Source organism: Actinia tenebrosa, unplaced genomic scaffold, assembly GCF_029948245.1.
Source record: "Actinia tenebrosa isolate PJP-AT-01 unplaced genomic scaffold, QUT_ActTen_1.0 PGA_scaffold4__44_contigs__length_22323623, whole genome shotgun sequence".
NCBI lineage: Eukaryota > Metazoa > Cnidaria > Anthozoa > Actiniaria > Actiniidae > Actinia > Actinia tenebrosa.
In genome coordinates this window covers 14894714-14911897 of record NW_028292581.1, presented here as the reverse complement: position 1 = coordinate 14911897, position 17184 = coordinate 14894714, and the positions used below count along the sequence as shown (strand labels likewise).

At 38.4% G+C, this 17184-nt stretch overlaps 3 protein-coding genes and 1 pseudogene across 3 annotated transcripts; 3 read left to right on the top strand and 1 right to left on the bottom strand.

Moving 5' to 3' along the window:
* The first annotated feature begins 1270 nt into the window (after nucleotides 1-1270).
* LOC148907196 (uncharacterized) lies at nucleotides 1271-2218 on the top strand (annotated as a pseudogene).
* A 5177-nt stretch (nucleotides 2219-7395) lies between these two features.
* LOC148907195 (uncharacterized) lies at nucleotides 7396-8073 on the top strand. Its single transcript, XM_089036811.1, has one exon. The coding sequence runs from the start codon at nucleotides 7396-7398 to the stop codon at nucleotides 8071-8073; it is 678 nt and encodes a 225-aa protein (XP_088892937.1).
* Nucleotides 8074-8461: 388 nt separating this feature from the next.
* LOC148907194 (uncharacterized) lies at nucleotides 8462-11383 on the top strand. The gene has a single exon (XM_089036810.1). It carries the CDS (start codon nucleotides 8462-8464, stop codon nucleotides 11381-11383), a length of 2922 nt encoding a protein of 973 aa, XP_088892936.1.
* On the bottom strand, nucleotides 11018-13481 carry LOC148907193 (uncharacterized). The gene has a single exon (XM_089037201.1). It carries the CDS (start codon nucleotides 13458-13460, stop codon nucleotides 12000-12002), a length of 1461 nt encoding a protein of 486 aa, XP_088893327.1. The 5' UTR covers nucleotides 13461-13481; the 3' UTR covers nucleotides 11018-11999.
* Nucleotides 13482-17184: the final 3703 nt, after the last annotated feature.

Genomic DNA, 17184 nt, shown 5'->3' with positions numbered 1-17184 from the left:
ATAGGAGACACACGAGGCCGACAACTTTATTTCAAAAACGACAAGGTATAAAATACAACAGTGCAAAGTACCATAAATTGGTATAAACATTAAGGAGATACTGTCAATCCCACTATGGGGCTGAATTATCCTCCAAAGAGTCTCAATTATCCTCCTTATATTATACTCAACAAAATTACTCGACTCTGATTGGTGGAGAGGAGTACAATTATAGCGTTAATTGTACTCCGTAGGAGTACCGAATTAAGTCGCTATGGCAACACGGCCAAAACAATGTCAAAACAATTATTTTCTATCATTTTGTACTTAAAAAACATGAATAAAATTTCAACGCCGTAAGAACTAATCTTTTTTATGCATTTCAGTTGTGAGATGGACTGAAAATCGGCCGCCAAATAGACAAAAATGAACGGCGTCGCTTCGCATTTTTTACTGAAATTTTGTTGACTGAACTATAAACTAAAAATCGCACGATCTTCTCGTACAATTTGGAATTAATAGACACTCGTAATGTTCTTAAAGTTCTTTAATTGCACTCGCCTAAAGGCTCGCGCAATTACAAGAACTTTGAAAACATTACTCGTGTCCATTAATTTCCAAATTGTACTCGAGATCGTGCGATTTCCACTACGAAGAGGCTGATATTAATTATCTGCAGATTGACTAAGGTCAGCCATGTTTGTTTCCGCTCTCTTGTCAGATGAAAATCTCGGCGTAAACATCGACCTAAAATTTGAAAAACACCTACAAAACCTTTCATTTTACCGTATAGAAATGCCAAATGAAAGCTGCGATAAATATTATTGATGAATTTTATGAAAACCCTTTACTTACTTGTCTTAAACCATCTACACTATACTATCGACCAAGTAAAAGCTTGAGATCAACCACGAGGTTCCATTTGTCGTCATCTCTTCGCTGTCGCATCGCTTACTCTTCGGTAAGAGGTAGATTTTATTATTTAAGCCGTGATTGGTTCCGAAGTTTATCTACTGTTGAAGACCCTGACGGACTTATTGTTGATTGGTTCCGAAGCTTATCGATTCGTTCCGAAATTTATCTATTGTTACGGACTTACTTACACAACTCGGTGACATAGTGGCTTCGCCTCTACGAGGCAGCAACCACAATAAAAAAGCTGTCGCACTTCGTCATAACTGTGGTCGCACTTTGTAATAAAAAAAGCTGTCGCACTTTGTAATAAAGTCTGTCGCACTTTGTAATAAGGACTTAGATATCTTCTTTTGATTATATATTCTTCTGAAAAGCCATGATTTTGTGCAAGTTTCTTGCACTACTTGCTATACTTGTTAGCTCCTGTGAATTAGCAAAAGAGAAATCTAAGAGATATACTCATCCGATTAGTGATGAATCGTACGATACATTGCTGTTGCTTTTACAAGGGAAATTCAACATTCCTGTGTCAGAACGAACACAGGAACAGAGAAATGCTGTTGTAAGGTGCTGGAGAAACCGTGCTCGTTTTAATCTTGGGCCACAGACGACACCTACATTATACTGACGGTAAAAAGGCCGTAAAGAAATCAATGTTGTCGACGGTTGTATACAATACGTTTAAAGACGCAAAAGCCGGTGGATGCAAGGAATTACGCTGTCGCGCAGCAGAAGGATATATGGGTTTGAGTGAAAGACAAATACTTAAAATTACAAATACTGAAGGTAAATATCGTATTCACAATGCTAAGTTTACCAACAAAGCCATTCTCAAGCCAGTAACGGCTAAGCACACTTCATTCGCAGCAACAAGTAGATCTCATGGACCTTTCCAAAAAATCAGCAGTTAGGTACAAAGAGAAATCTTATAAAGTAAGCATGTTACCGACGCCTTGGCAGCAATTTTCAGCTAGCATGGTCCGCCAAATAGACTGCACAATGACAGGGGAACTGAGTTCATGGGGAAATTACCTAAAGTGTGCAAAAACTGGAAAATATAAATGATCCGATCAAGACCTTATCTTCCTCAATCCCAGGGCAAGGTTGAAAGGTCGCACAGAACATTGGGTAAAAGAATTATGTACGATCTTTAGGAAAAAAGGGAGTAAACTGGGTAGCCCATTTGCCAAGTTACATAAGAATTATGAACGAAGAGGCCAAGGAGGATTAAGGATGGAAGACGCCCTTCTAGATATACTACGGGCGCAAGTCAAACGTATTGCTAAAATCTCACATTGATAAAGAAGAGTCTGATGATTCCTGAGGACCAAAGCCATGTGGAAGACAGCGACAACAGACTTTATTACAAAGTGCGACGGCTTTTTCTTATTACAAATTGCGACAGCAGTTATTACAAAGTGCGACAGCTTTTTTATTACAAAGTGCGACAAAGTTATTACAAATTGCGACAAGTGCGACAGTACGCACCTTCATAGTGCGGATTTTACAAAAATCAATACGCGTAAAAATAAACATGGAAAAAGTATGAGGAAAATGTAATTGGGATCTTCTTATGTTATTCCATATAATTATGAGTAATACCGTGATTTACGAGAACACAAACTCAAAGGTAAATTACAAAAATGGAGATGCGTTTCAGTTAACAGTTATACAGAAACGTGAAAACACAAGTGCTGAAAAATTGATAGCATAAGCTCTACTTACTGCAGTCTTTTAGAAATGTGTACTGTGAATTTGAATAAATATATAAAAGTAGTTAAACGACCAAAGTGACTCAAATTTCTTTATTTGCATTCAGTCACGACAGGAAAAGAGGAAAATGATTAACTGTTTATTTATATGTTTCGAACTTAGATACAGCTCAGTAAACCTCCCAATGAGGTAAGGAAGGAACGTAGTCGGGCTCCGCTCCGTGGTTGTTCAACTCTCCCATCTCTTAGCTTCCTTGTCGTGACACTACAAGTTTCAACCTGCCTGATTTTAACATCTGGTGAATCGAATTGCAGTTATTACTGTACAGCAATAAAACCTTTTCTTTGAGTTTCTCAGATTCAAAGGAAACACGTTTGCACAAATGTCACAACGAACCACTTCTCTTAGATAGCTAATAATATGTCCTTCATGCCAATGGCAAGTTGGGCTCCGCACTACAGATAACTTGAGAATATGTCTTGGTTCTTGACAAACGAAACACTCTCTGTTCGTCTTCATTATAATTCGATTCTTCATCCATACTTTGCTTTTCCTCTTTTCCATTCTCTTCATCATAACTGCTTTGCTCTTCCTGTTGTTCTTCATCCATTTTATTGGTCATGAGATTGATCATCGGTTGACCCACGTTCGACCTCACTCTCATTCTCACTTTCATCATCGTCTTCATCTTCGGGTTGCGTAGCAACGAGATCGACCATTAATTTCTGATTACCGATTAGATGCTTGTTTATACCAAGCTCTACCAGACCTTTAGTAAACGTTTTCAAACCTCTGGGTGATCTTATATCTGGGTTATAAGGTAACATAACATATTCAATAAGTTCTTTCATGCTAGTGACTGGTATTCTTTGTTCATGATAAGTCATTTATCCATGCGGATTCCAATGCAAAATGCCCTTAGAAGCTGCCATACTGTGGAGTAAGTTTAGATCTCTCTCCCTAGGTATGCTTTTAGAAAGCTCCTGTGCCATCGGGTCAATTTCGTAGTCCAAAGACATTTCCTCATTAGATGAATCAGTATCTGATGCATCTTTATCGGTCCCTTCAGTACACCTTCCCTTCATGATGGTCTGCGTTGCTTTGACTAGGTCCAAATGAATACCAAGAGATATCGATCGACTGTTTATGACAAGATTAAACATAATCCACCCATCAAGGGTGATGCAATATGTTCCACAAATCTGCCACCTTTCTGAGACAAAATTATTCTCTTTGTTTTGAAAGGCACTGTGAAGCTGGCTAAGTCCCGTATGTCGTCAGCGTGATGTATTAGAGTTTCTCTTTGTGAATACGAGAGTGAGATGGCTCCTCGTAATAGATTATGACAGACCTCACAAATGTCTTGAATAAATGTCAGGAGTGGAGGTTGTAGGCAAAACCTTTGTCTGAGGTTCGGGACTGCGGGCTAAGATATGTAAATAGCCGAAATTATCACAAAGCAATTGCCCCATAACACTATGACGTCACATCAAAACAATCTATTGTTTTAACGCTAAGGATCATGGTCGCCAGAGGGGGCAAAATAGCAGCAAAATGAATTAAATCACAAAAAATGGCTAATTAGACGGGGAAAGGTGATAACAGATAAATGCTGTACTAAATGTTCCAAACGAAAGAAAATTCCGCCTAAATTCCTATCATTCTTGCCCATGTAAACACGACAAATATTAGCGATCGAACAATGAAAAACTTACCAATTGATGAACGCACTATACACACACAAACATGTCGCAACCATCAAAACCAAACAACCATGTGCACACAGAGCGACAACAATATTAGCCAGTTACACTTTACAAAACGGCAGGAAAATACAGGATATGACCTCAACAAACCTTTACCTGAATGCTTACAGGGAACTCCCTTTCAACCTTGCTAAAACAATGTTGGTCTCCATTTGGATGCTGTCCAGCTCTTTTGGGTCTTGAACATCATTACACATCTTTGTGAGAACATCAAGAAGTTCAAAGCCCGGTTGTCAACAATCTGGAGTTCCCTCTTTGACAAAAGAAAAGGTGCTGGAGGCAACACAGTCTTCTCTTTCAAGTCTGAAAAGAGATCAAAATTTGAAAGTGTGAGACAAATAAATTTTTCAGTTATATCTGGGTTCTTACTATATGACTTAACGGTCCAATCATGGTTTGCTTAAATGCTTAGCAAGCCAATTCAAGCAGGCCTAGCTCAAATTCTCTTTTCAAGACTTGGCATTGGCAACGATTCTAGATCTTTACATACAGTTTCTTAAACAGCTGAATACTGCAATACCAATACTTTTTTCAAGTTTTCTTGTCTGAAAAATTTAAATTTTTTTAGGTGACATTTGCATACCTTTTATTTTCACCCAGCTTCCTTTGAAGCGACCAAAATCCTTCTCTGCATTCCTGACTTTGACTGAATCTTCATTTCCAGTAAAAAGGTCAAAAAATGCCACAACAACATTTTCCAAAGCGTGCATCATATCTGGGAATGCTTGTGTAGTACGGTTGTGTTCTGGTAACAGCATAAAGCAGTTCACTCCTTTTCAGCCCGTTCCCTTTAATATGTTTCCATCTTGCGTCTTGTTTGCTGCTTTATTGTAAGCAACAGCATTAAAAACGATATCTTCCTTGACTGTTTCTTTGGGTGGTTCTTTTTCTTTCTTATGGTCTGGAAAATCTTGTGTGTTCTTGCGTAGACTGTGGTGTTAATCAATTTTTATTGTTTTGTTGATTCTTACCTCTCAAATCACACCACATGCATGCCTGCAAAGCTGTTAGTCTAGCTGCATTAAAGATCTTGCCCAGGCCAGGAAAATCGAGAATAAAATTTAATATTTTAGCCTTGAAATGAAAGGAACGTTTTGATTAGCTATCATTAGAATGTACTTCCAGAAGTTCATCCACGACTACTTCTAAATATGGACTGAGTGAAAGAGACTCACCTCCTCCTTTCGGGGCTGGAATGATTCCTGGAGCTGAATGGATTTACTCCATCAGTTGAAAGCTGCAACATTATGCTCCTTGGGTCATTTTTTTACTCTCCTTGTCATTTTTGTGCTATTGAAGAAGTTCAGAGATGGTTGCATTCCCAAAAATCCTCTTCCATAGTGGACCCAAGGGACAGCAGTGAAATGTTCTAGCTGGGTTTTTGCCTTGTGTATACCTGGCAGATCCACAGTCAGGGCAAGATGTCAATTTTGAGTAATCACTATGGCTGGTTTTACGAAAAAGAATACAGTTATTTGGGCATGCATGGTACAGTTTGGATGGAGATAAAAATGGTTTTATAAGATTTTGGCAGATTATTCGGGTGAGGTATGATGCTTTTGTTCAGAAGTAAGAGGTTTGTTAAAACACTTTTACTCCCCGAAGGATGTTCTGTGAACCATGAAGAGTACCCAGCAAGACCTTGGAGGAGAGTTACATTGCTTCCTTGGTATATGGGAAGCAAAGCCTTTTAGCTAGAATAAATATTTTTATTATATAATTACCAATGAAATATCTATTTTTCTCTATTTCGAAAACTTGATATCTTCACACGTGAAAATAACATGTTATTTTCACGTGTGAAAATAACACCATTGCGATGGCTATTCAAAAATACACGGAAAGAATTGCCTGAAAAAGCCAAAGCATACTTCATCGATAATTATATAATAAACAGAATATTACATGGCTGCTTGGAGATACGAATTTTATCTTCTCGTGTTGAAAATCTCTCACTCGTTCGCTGCGCTCACTCGTAAGAGATCTTTTCAACACTCGAAGATAAATTTCGTATCTCCGCGCGCCCATGTAATATCCTCTATTTATCTTCATTCGAGATACTTTCTCGTTCAGACTCGCTGTCATCACTTGCAGTGTCTCCAGCATAACCAGTGTCTTCCAATTCACTTTCAGTAGTCTCAGATAAATCATTTTCAAAATCGCTATTGCCTCCTTTGCAATCTTCATCAGAAATATCATCTATGTCAGAAATATCCAACGAAGTCAATGTTTGGTTATCACTTTTGGTTAAGTCACTATCCTTATCTTCGTCCTCGGCAGACAAAGATGTAGTGTTTTGATTAATCATTTACTCTTAGTTAATTATTGCTCTACTATATATATATCCTGTATAGCTGTGATTGATTGATCTGGAATTTAATCACATGATTCTTAAAGCTATATCAATGTATGATTCTTATATTACAATCAGTTGAATAAAGGTCTAACGTATGATTAGAACTCTGCGTGCTTATTCTCTATAGTAGAACATAAACTAACCCTCTTAAGAACACGACAATTGGCGACGAGGATGGGGACTTCAACTCTTGGAACGCTATAACCTTTCGAGGCTTCAAAAGAAGACTGAAGTGCTTATACTGAAAGGTTTGAGCAGTTCATACTCGCAAATGGCGTGGAAGAGGAAAAGAAGATAGTTGCCACATTTTTAACGATTGTGGGGAGTAAAACCTACAACTTGCTATGAGACCTATTGGCCCCGGAGAAACCTTCAGAAAAGAAGTACGAGGGACTGACAAAGATCCTTGAGAAGCATTATGACCCGAAGCCATTGGTCATAGCTGAGCGATTTCATTTCCACAAGCGGGACCAGCTTGAGGCGGAAAACGATTCTGATTATTGTGCCGTGTTAAAGAAGTCATGGGAGCGACGCGAATTCAGAACATTTTAAAATGAAGCCTTAAGGGATCGCTTCGTTTGTGGGCTGAGGAATAAAAACATCCAGAAGAAACTATTGGCTGAAAAGGATTTGACATGGGCGAAAGCTGTCGAAGTAGCACAAGCCATGGAAACAGCCGAGAAGCAAGCAAACGCGTTTGGGGAAATTCAAGGCGTCAATAATCAAGTTAACACTCTAAAGTTATGTCCCCGTGGAAAAACAAAACAACCAAGGAATGTACAAAGAAAGGATGTCAAACCGTGTTTCTGTTGTGGTGACCAACATTCACAGCAGGAATGCAGGTTTAAAACCGCCCAATGCCACAATTGCAAGTCAAATGGGCACATCAGCAAAGTCTGTAAAAGGCCGAAAACAGCAAACCGCAGTGGGGGCGAACAAGCCAAGCCAGGAAGCTCTAATTTCCACCACAACGACGAGGGAGAGGAAGATGAATCACAAAATGGAAATTTTGGAGACTTATTCAGCATTAGAAATTTGGAACCAGCCATTATACTTCCACTTCAAATCAATGGTACCGACTTCAACATGGAGCTGGATACTGGCGCATCGTTGAGTGTAGTGTCAGAAGAGCTATTGAAGGAGAAGTTACCAAGCATCGAGTTAAGAGAATCAAATATGCGCTTAAACACGGGGGAAGAGTTGAAAATTATTGGACAAGCTGTGGTGAAAGTCCATTACCAGGATCAGGAGTGTGATCTTCCAATTCAAGTGATTCATGGAAGTGGGCCAGCACTGTTCGGGCAAAACTGGCTGAAAGACATTCGTTTGAACTGGAACTATTAAACAAATCACAGACGATCTTGATGATGTGTTAACAAAGCACGAAGAGGTATTTAGGGGTGAGCTAGGCACAATGCGAAATGTAAAGGCTAAATTGCACATTAAGCCTGGGTCTAACCCTAAGTTTTTTAAGCCACGCTCTGTACCGCACGCCTTACAGGGAGTAATTGAAAAGGAATTAGACCGATTAGAGGGTAGGTTAGGAGGGAGCGTTAGAAAAAGTCCGTTACTCAGAATGGGCAGCACCTATAGTAGCAGTCGTTAAGCCAGATAATAGTATAGATCGTATTCATGTGACGTCACGGCATAATCGGCCGCCATTTTGGAGCACATCTACCCACGTGTATCATATGTAAATTATGTAAACAAAACTCTCACAGCTAAATTTAAAATGACTTCTTTTCGAGATTCCTCAATTTCTTCAGCTAATAATGATGAAGAATTATCCGTTCCTCTTTCACAATATGCTAAAAAATTAGAAGGAAAGGTAAAACAGCGCTACATGGAGAAAATTGCGAAGATTGGAATCGATCCTGTCTTGATGGAGGGGAAACGTGTCGAGCCGGACTGCCTACCACCAGTCGAATCAACTGATTTACTTTGCTATCTAGTTTTAGAAACTAGTTTCTATACTCAGAAGCAATTTAAAGCTTTCAGGAGTCTTGGGGCATATAACCAAATGGTTTCAGGCTTTATAAGCGACGTAAAAGGGCACAAAATTGCAGACAAGTTTGTTGTGTTGGCCAAGGTGCGACATTCTCAACGAATGAATGACACATTGATTTCAGTATGGATTATTACAGAAAACGATGGAACAATAAACTGTGCTCACTGTTTGGGATGTAAGGCAGGATTAGCCGAATCTTGTTCCCATGTTGCAAGTGTTTTATTTTACCTTGAGGCTTGGACCAAGGTAAACGGAAAGCTTTCGTGCACTCAAATGAAGTGTTCGTGGATCATACCAACCTTCGCGAACGATGTCGAGTATGCTAGAGTCAGCGATATCAACTTTAAATCAGCCAAAAAAATGAAAGCCTACCTAGATGAAAGTATAGACAGATTACCTGAACTATCTGAAACCAAAACAAACTCGAGAGAAAAACCTGACTGTAATGTTGAAGTGCCTGCGCCGAGTGAACCGGAAATGGCGAAGTTGTATCAAGAACTTAGTGAATGTCAGTCGAAGCCAGTCATACTCTCCCTAGTTTCTCCTTATGCTGAAAGCTACGTTCTTTCAAGCCGCAAAATACCAACAGTGATGGATCTCTTTGATGTAAAATATTTAAAGTTGCCTTATAATGAGTTAGTTAAAGTATGCCAAGACATCAAGATTGAAATTACGAAGGAACAAATCGACAGAGTCCATCAAGACACACTAAAACAAGCTAAAGGCAACAACTTCTTTAAACACAGAGCAGGGAGAATCGGGGCTTCCCAAAATAAAGCTGCTGCCTCTACGGACCCTTCACTTCCTGCACAGTCATTGATACAAGGAATTTGTTATCCAGAGCTTAACAAATTAACAAAAGAAGCAGTAGTTCATGGATGTAAACATGAAGCAGGGGCGATACATGCATATGAACAGCTCATGAAAACTAAGCACGTGAACTACAAAGTCTTAAGTTGTGGTACATTCATAAATGAGGATTATCCCTGGTTGCATGCAACCCCTGACTTCTTATGCTCATGTGATTGCTGCGGAGAAGGGTGTGGTGAAGTTAAGTGCCCCCTCTGCATTGAGAACTTTGATTTTGATACTTATGTTAAACAGCCATCCTCATGTCTAAAGAAGAACAAAAACAATCAATTTGAATTAATAAAAAAACACCAATACTATTACCAGGTACAGCAACAGTTATTCACAACAAAGTTGAAGTACTGTGATTTTGTTGTCTGTGCTGTTGGACACAATAATGAGATGGCACTTGTAGGTCAAAGAATTACTCCAGACATAGAACATTGGAATGAAGTTCTGCCAAAACTTGAAACATTCTGGAGGGTTGGTGTGCTACCAGAAGTACTGGGTAGATGGTACACAAGGCGGAGGAATGTTCACAACTTGGCACAGAAGGATGCTGTTTGTTACTGCAGACAGATGACTGAGGAAGAAGTTGTTCATTGTTCAAACCCTGACTGTGTAATCCGTCAATTCCATCTGTCATGTCTGGGAGTCAGTGGCATTCCAAAAACTTGGTACTGCCCTAATTGCAGAACATTACCACAGTTCAAGAGAGGAGGTAAAAAACAATCATTAAATAATGAGGCTTTGAAGCTCAAGTGCATTTGCGTATGCAAGGCTACTCCAAACAGCCAAGACAAGCTTGTGAAATGTGCAAATGAAAGCTGTAGCAATGGCAGATTTTTTCATCTGACATGCCTTGGGCGAAAGCGAATGCCAAATAACAGTAACAGTTGGCTGTGCCCAGTGTGTTCTGTAAGTAATGCGAATGCTAGATCCTCTGTTAACCCTAATTCTAGCGCCTCTGTTAACACTAATGCTACAGGCTCTGTTAACCCTAATTCTAGCGCCTCTGTTAATCCTAATGCTAGAGCCTCTGTTAACCCTAATTCTAGTGCCTCTGTTAATCCTAATGCTACAGCCTCTGTTAACCTTAATTCTAGCGCCTCTGTTAATCCTAATGCTAGAGCCTCTGTTAACCCTAATTCTAGAGCATCTGTTAATCCTAATGCTACATCAAATGTTACATGTACTGGAAGCTACAGTCCTTCAGGAGTTCAGTATGTAAAAACTGTCCACCATGTTAACAAGCAACCCCGTGACAAGCATGCACCTGTTGGAAAACTTGGTAATTATGAATATGGACTAATCGCTTCTCCAAGAGGATGGTTAGACTGTGTTATTATACATGAGGCTCATATATTATTAAGAAAAATAAGCAATGGAATTGAAGGATTTCAAAGACCAACTCTTGGACCAGTAAGACAATTTGATATAATGTCTGGACCTTTTATTCAGATAGTTCACATTAACAATAATCATTGGGTGTGCATGACATCCATAGGCAGTTTTCCTGGTTATGTTAATCTTTTAAACAGTTTATCGTCTCCTATAACACAAGAAATACTAGATCTGGCTGAAAATTTAACAGGACCAATGTTCAGAGGTGTAACCCAGGTACCCGTTCAACAACAACAGAATGGCAGTGATTGCGGTGTCTTCTCAATTGCCTATGCAACAAGTCTAGTTCATGGACAAAATCCAGAACATGTAAATTATGATATTCCTAAGATGCGCCTGCACTTATTACACTGCCTAAAAAGTGGACAGATGTCCCCTTTTCCTACCACTTGAACTTCTTTGCATGTTGATAAATGAAGGAAAAGCTTAATTTCACCAATATCTCTTTTTTTATCACTCTTACTAAATAATTTTGTTATTAGCTTTCAATTATTAATTTGAACTGATTCATTCTAAAAAAACTTATTTTGAATCTTGAATTCAAAAATGTAAATATTGATACATACATATAATAATTAATAAAAATAAGTAAACAGATGTTGCTTGATTGAGGGAAAGATAATAAAATAATGACTCTAGGAGCTATAAATAAATATATTACATATTTCACCTTATATATTTCATGCGAAAGTCCATTTGTTATAGAGTACAGACACTAAACGTGTGCAATACTTCGTACTATTCAGTGCTAAATAGCACCAATTAATAATATAAAAACAAAAGGATTAGCATAATTCAGCACTATTTACTGCTATTTATGTTGCACACTGTTAGTGTTTGTACTCTACTAAATTTCATATTTTTCTCAAAGGAATAATATAGGAAACACTAATTTTTAGATAAAGTGCAGCATTTAAAAACCTTTATACAGGAATTTGACTATCTTCTTTGTTGTAATTTTGAAAGAGACAATCGTATGGTACAGTTCCTAGAAGTGTATAAACTACAATCAATCGAATGGTACAATTCCTGGACAAAGGTTTGTCAATGCAGAACAGACTGTTATTATTCTGTCGATCATTGGTTTCTTACCCTCTTCAGATCTGTTTGGGTCAGATTTCAAAAAGTCTATAGGTAGTATTCCAGAAAGAATCAAGTATTTTCGCCTCAAAAGCCCTATCACTCTTTCAACGTGGATTCGGACATTAGCTATGCCCCGTGTTCTCTCGACATCCTCAGGGTCCAACTGGTCTTTACCCTTTGTAAAGGCAGGCATTGCAAGTTCTGCCCTTTGGCACATTAAGGATTCTTGGATAGTGAACCCCCTGTCTGCCAGAACAAGGTCACCAGGTAACAATTTTTTTAAGATGCCACAGTGTTCAGTAATGTACTTGTCAGATGTCCTGCCACCCCATGCCTCTGAAACAAAGGAGATGCTTCCTTGGGGGCTTACACCAATTAGTATTTTCACTGTGTTGTGGCTTTTATAGTTAGAGTATGTCTGTGCTCTTGCCATTAGATTAGAAGGTCTATTTATAAAAACCTCAAAACAATCAATAATTACTGTGGTTCTGTTTCCAAATGCAAAGTGAAAACACTGAGGCATAGTACGCCACAATTCTTCACGCTCAGGCCACTTTATTAATGGAGCAAGTCTTATGTCTAAGGCTGTCATCCACGCTAAAAATATTCTGGATACCGTAGCTTGAGATATGTCAAATTGGTAAGCTAAATCTTGCATTGGCATGTTCCATTTTAGCTTCATGAGAGTAAGTACTAACTCTTGAAATGAAGACAAAGTAGGTGATCGCCTCGGAACATGTGGTGAAACATGCTGATAAACGACTTTTAATATACCAAAAGTCGGCAATCCAGTGTAGAATCTCACCTTTCCATCGTCATTAACAAATTCGCTCTGATCATAACGTGCGGCTTTGTTGTTTGAGTTATGAAATAAAAAATCAAACTCCTCAGTTTGTGTCTCAGCCTCGATGGTTCTCGATTGTGAATCTGTTTTAAATGGCATATCTTTTATCTTCTTCTGTCTTTTAGCTTCTCTCTCAGCCTCACGTTGGAGTTCTTTTTCTTTTGCAAGTTCTCTCTTCGCTTCTAAGCCCCTTGCTCTCTTCTCACGTTTATCGGCTGTTTCTAAATTTGAGAGATACTTTTCCCCCGAAGCACGTTTATTATGGCCCAAATCCAATGACGGTATCCAGTCTGGGTGATTTCTTTGCATTAGAGGAGCTGGTTGTCCCGAAACAAAATGCTTTCCACAAACGCGACCACTTTCCAAAATGGCGTCGGTAAGGTCTTCTCTACTAATCGCCGAAATCCACGAATTTCGACGTTCCTCAGACAATTTTTTCACTTCTTCGCCTTGGTTTGTGATAATGGAAGGTATCCTTGCCATATGAATACCTTTATCTCGCCCACTTCGGGTCCCACAACCGACTATCGCGCATAAAACCATTTTCTTAACCTCTTCGCTTTGTAATTTATTTGTATTACGTGTGCACCAATATGGCGGCCGATTAATGAATAGGTCACGTGACTGAATACGATCTATAAGGCTATGTGGGGATTACAAAGTAACCGTAAATCCTGCACTTGAGGTTATATCAATATATGATTCTTATATTACAATCAGTTGAATAAAGGTCTAACGTATGATTAGAACTCTGCGTGCTTATTCTTTATAGTAGAACACATACGAACCCTTTTAAGAACACGACAAAAGATAATAAAAGTTCAGGTTTCATCTTCACATCTTCATCGCTAGATTCCGAGGACGAATTATCGGAAATATGTTCTTCTTGCTTTGGTTTTTTAGAACTTAGATCTGGTCGTTTATCTTCACTTGATAATATTTCTTGTGATAGTCCAAAAGTCTCTAAATGACGCGCTACCAGAGTTGTGGTAGTCTTGCCATGACAAACATTACAAGAACATATCTGATATGCTCTTCTCTTTCTTTGATTGGCGTTCCTTTTTGCAAGTAGATGCTGAACAGAATACGGCATCACAATCACATTGCAAGACGATTCAGGCTATACTATATAAGTCCTGAATTACCGACAAGAGTTACTCTATCTGGCGAAGAAAGTTTTTTCTTAAAGAAGGCCTGGTAGCAAAGGTAACTAACACGTCACAGGGTGCCTAACTAAAAAAATGCGTGGAATGTTTGCTTTTTTTTACAATTGTCTTTTAAGGACCACTATTCAGGTGAATAATAGGTAAATTTGTAAAATACAATTAATATAATCATATGCATATCACTTTTTAAAATTAAAACTTTTTTTCCTTAAAACTTAAAAGTTTTAAGAAAATAAAGACTAAGTTCAAGTTACAACTAGTTATGGTCTTTTGTTTCACGTGGTCATTACGTAAAGTCCAATAGTCCAATGTAATTTGAGCTGTAAATGATATTGAATTGAAAAAAAGGCGCGCAAATAGCTCTAACATGGATGTGCTCAACTCGTTGTGTAGTACCGTAATAATTCTCTGCTGGCGTATTTGGTATTAGATTTTAGCCTTGGCAAACCAAGACATTAGACAAGCCAACCTTCTCTCTTTGATCAAAAAAATCCGGGCTTGATCGCAAAAATCATGAAAGAAGCATCAGCTACAGCTCAGAAAGCAGAACAACATGAACTCGATGATTTCGGCCCGGACTACGAAGATGGCGGTGAAATATTATAAACGAGTTGCATGCCATAAATGAAAAAAAGAAAGAAGCTGGTATTACGACCTCGCCTTGACTGGCCATTCTGAGATGCACCCTGAGCTCAAACTGTCAGATCTGGCCTTCAATGTTAGATTTGGCGTGTTCACTGATACACAGCTTGATCAGATGGTGGATGCAATAAATGAAAATTTCCCTTGTGCCGCAACCGAGTTCAAGATTAGAGTCCTTTTTCCAGAAACACTTACCAGGATTTGTTTAAGATCACTTAATATGTCAACCAGTAGTGCTGAGAAGTTTTTGAAGAAAAGCAATCTGCTGGCTAGAAAAGAGAAAGAAGACCCCAGTACTGTTTTTAAAAAGCCTCCCAAAAAGCGTCCTGCAAAATCCTTTAATAAGAAGAGCAAGAGGAAAAGGACAATTCAAGTCGCAAGTCCAGAAGAAGAAGAAAAAGTACAGTTTGTGAAAGAAAAAAAGAACCTTTCAGATCCAGAGCACATGATGAGACCAGACTTTTCTAACCATATGTCTGAATCAGATCGCAGAATTATAAACTGGTAATGATGTTTTGAATGATAAACGCATTTCAAAATCTTTTGCATAAGGAATTCCCAGTAATGGAGGGCTTCTTATCTACAGCTATTGGTATATATTATAAATATATTATATATATTACGAAAAAGCAAATTGCTTCATTGCTGCTATTATCAGAACATCACAGGATCACTGTAAACATCCAACCAGTCCAATAACAATCTAATGGTGTTGACTGTGGGGTCATGGCATTAAGATTTGCCACATCCCTTTGCTATGGCATGGATCCCTGTATGTTATCGTTTAACCGAAGGGAAATAAGACAACACTTGTGGCAATGCATATCCACAAATAAAGTCAAGCCATTCCCTTGCAAGAATACCAGCCCTTCTCACCAGCTTCAACCAAAGAGAGTATCATTTGATGTATGCTGCCACTGTAAAATGCCTGATTATGGTAGCATGGTTGCTTGTGATCATTGTGGCCTTTGGTTCCATCAAGAATGTGTTTCTCTCCCAGAGAAATTCTTCAGGAGTTCTGAGAAAAGGTCCTAGATTTGTGACAGCTGTTAATAACGAGAACGAAATAAAATGATAAAAAACAAAAATCAGCTACAAACTTTATGGAGCTTGCACTGAGTGGTTAATCAGTATTATAGCCTAAGAAAACAAAAGTCCTCAGCTTTTCAATGATCGTGCAAGTTTGGATTATATGAAACAATAATTGTATTTGTTTGTATTTTATTAACTTACATTTCACTGATTCCTTTTTATACTTTTCTTGCATTAAGATTATTATTGCAATTATTAATTTAGTCATTATTTGGATTTTGGTAGGTGTAAAACACGAGGACTTGAAGTTTTTTTAACAGTATTTATTATACTAAAATATTTGTACATGGAGAAAAATGATACACTTTCAAAGATAGCCAGTTCCTGGCAAATAAATATAATACAAAAATACTTAAATACGGTGAAAACTAGAAACAGAATAATAGAATGCAAGAAAACGAAAATACTTACAAACACATTTGCTTGTAACGTGCACGAGAGAACCAAACGTTCTCCAAAATCTGTCGACAGGACCTCGTCGTACCTACGACTTCGCACTGCAACTAAAACTATAACGCATACATTAAGACGCTACTCAAAAAACACGAAAACATGTGAACAATTTTACTCGAATCAAATGATATGGAAATCGCTTTTCTGATCATGTATCTAGAGGGTACAAATATCACTAGCGATTCGTGCCCCACCTCCCCTCCCCACATGGTACCAAAATCGCTGGGGGCAGAAATCGATGTGACAGCTGCAGTAACGACAAAGATCCCAAGAAAAGTCTCCAGGACTCACTTCCTGATCGCGATTCAAGTTCTCCTTCCAATCATACTCGTGGACATACGGCAAAAGAACTTTTGTCAAAACGCACTGGCAATGCAACAAAAGCACAGCGGACCTTACCAGTGAGTAAAGCTTTTTTTGTTTAAAATTTATCAAGCAAAGAAACATATGAAATAGATACATTTTTGATATATTCTAAACTTTATTTGATTTATTCATTCTAGATCACCACTGCCCTTCTTGAACTAGATGGCTAGGAGAATAAAAGAGAAATAAGGAAAAGATTGGCTGAGAGCCTAAGATATAGGCGAGACATGTTAAAGAACACTATACACTGGAAACGTCTGAAACAGGTAATCAATTCAACATAAGTTTGTATAATATGAGAGCCACTAGTAGCTTTAGATAGATAGATACACTTTATTTAGAGGGAAACCGTAATTACAGAAAAACTGTACTCCCCGTTACGGTCCTAGTACTGTGGTTCAGAGGTTATATTGTCGCGGACTTTAGTGTAGAATTAGCCTCCTCCGCAGGCATCTCTGTAGCTTTATCTAGCTAATTTCTCTAGCTATTAATGAGCCGGAGTCACGGAACGAAGAAATAAAAAACCAGACGAGGGGGGGAGGAGAGGA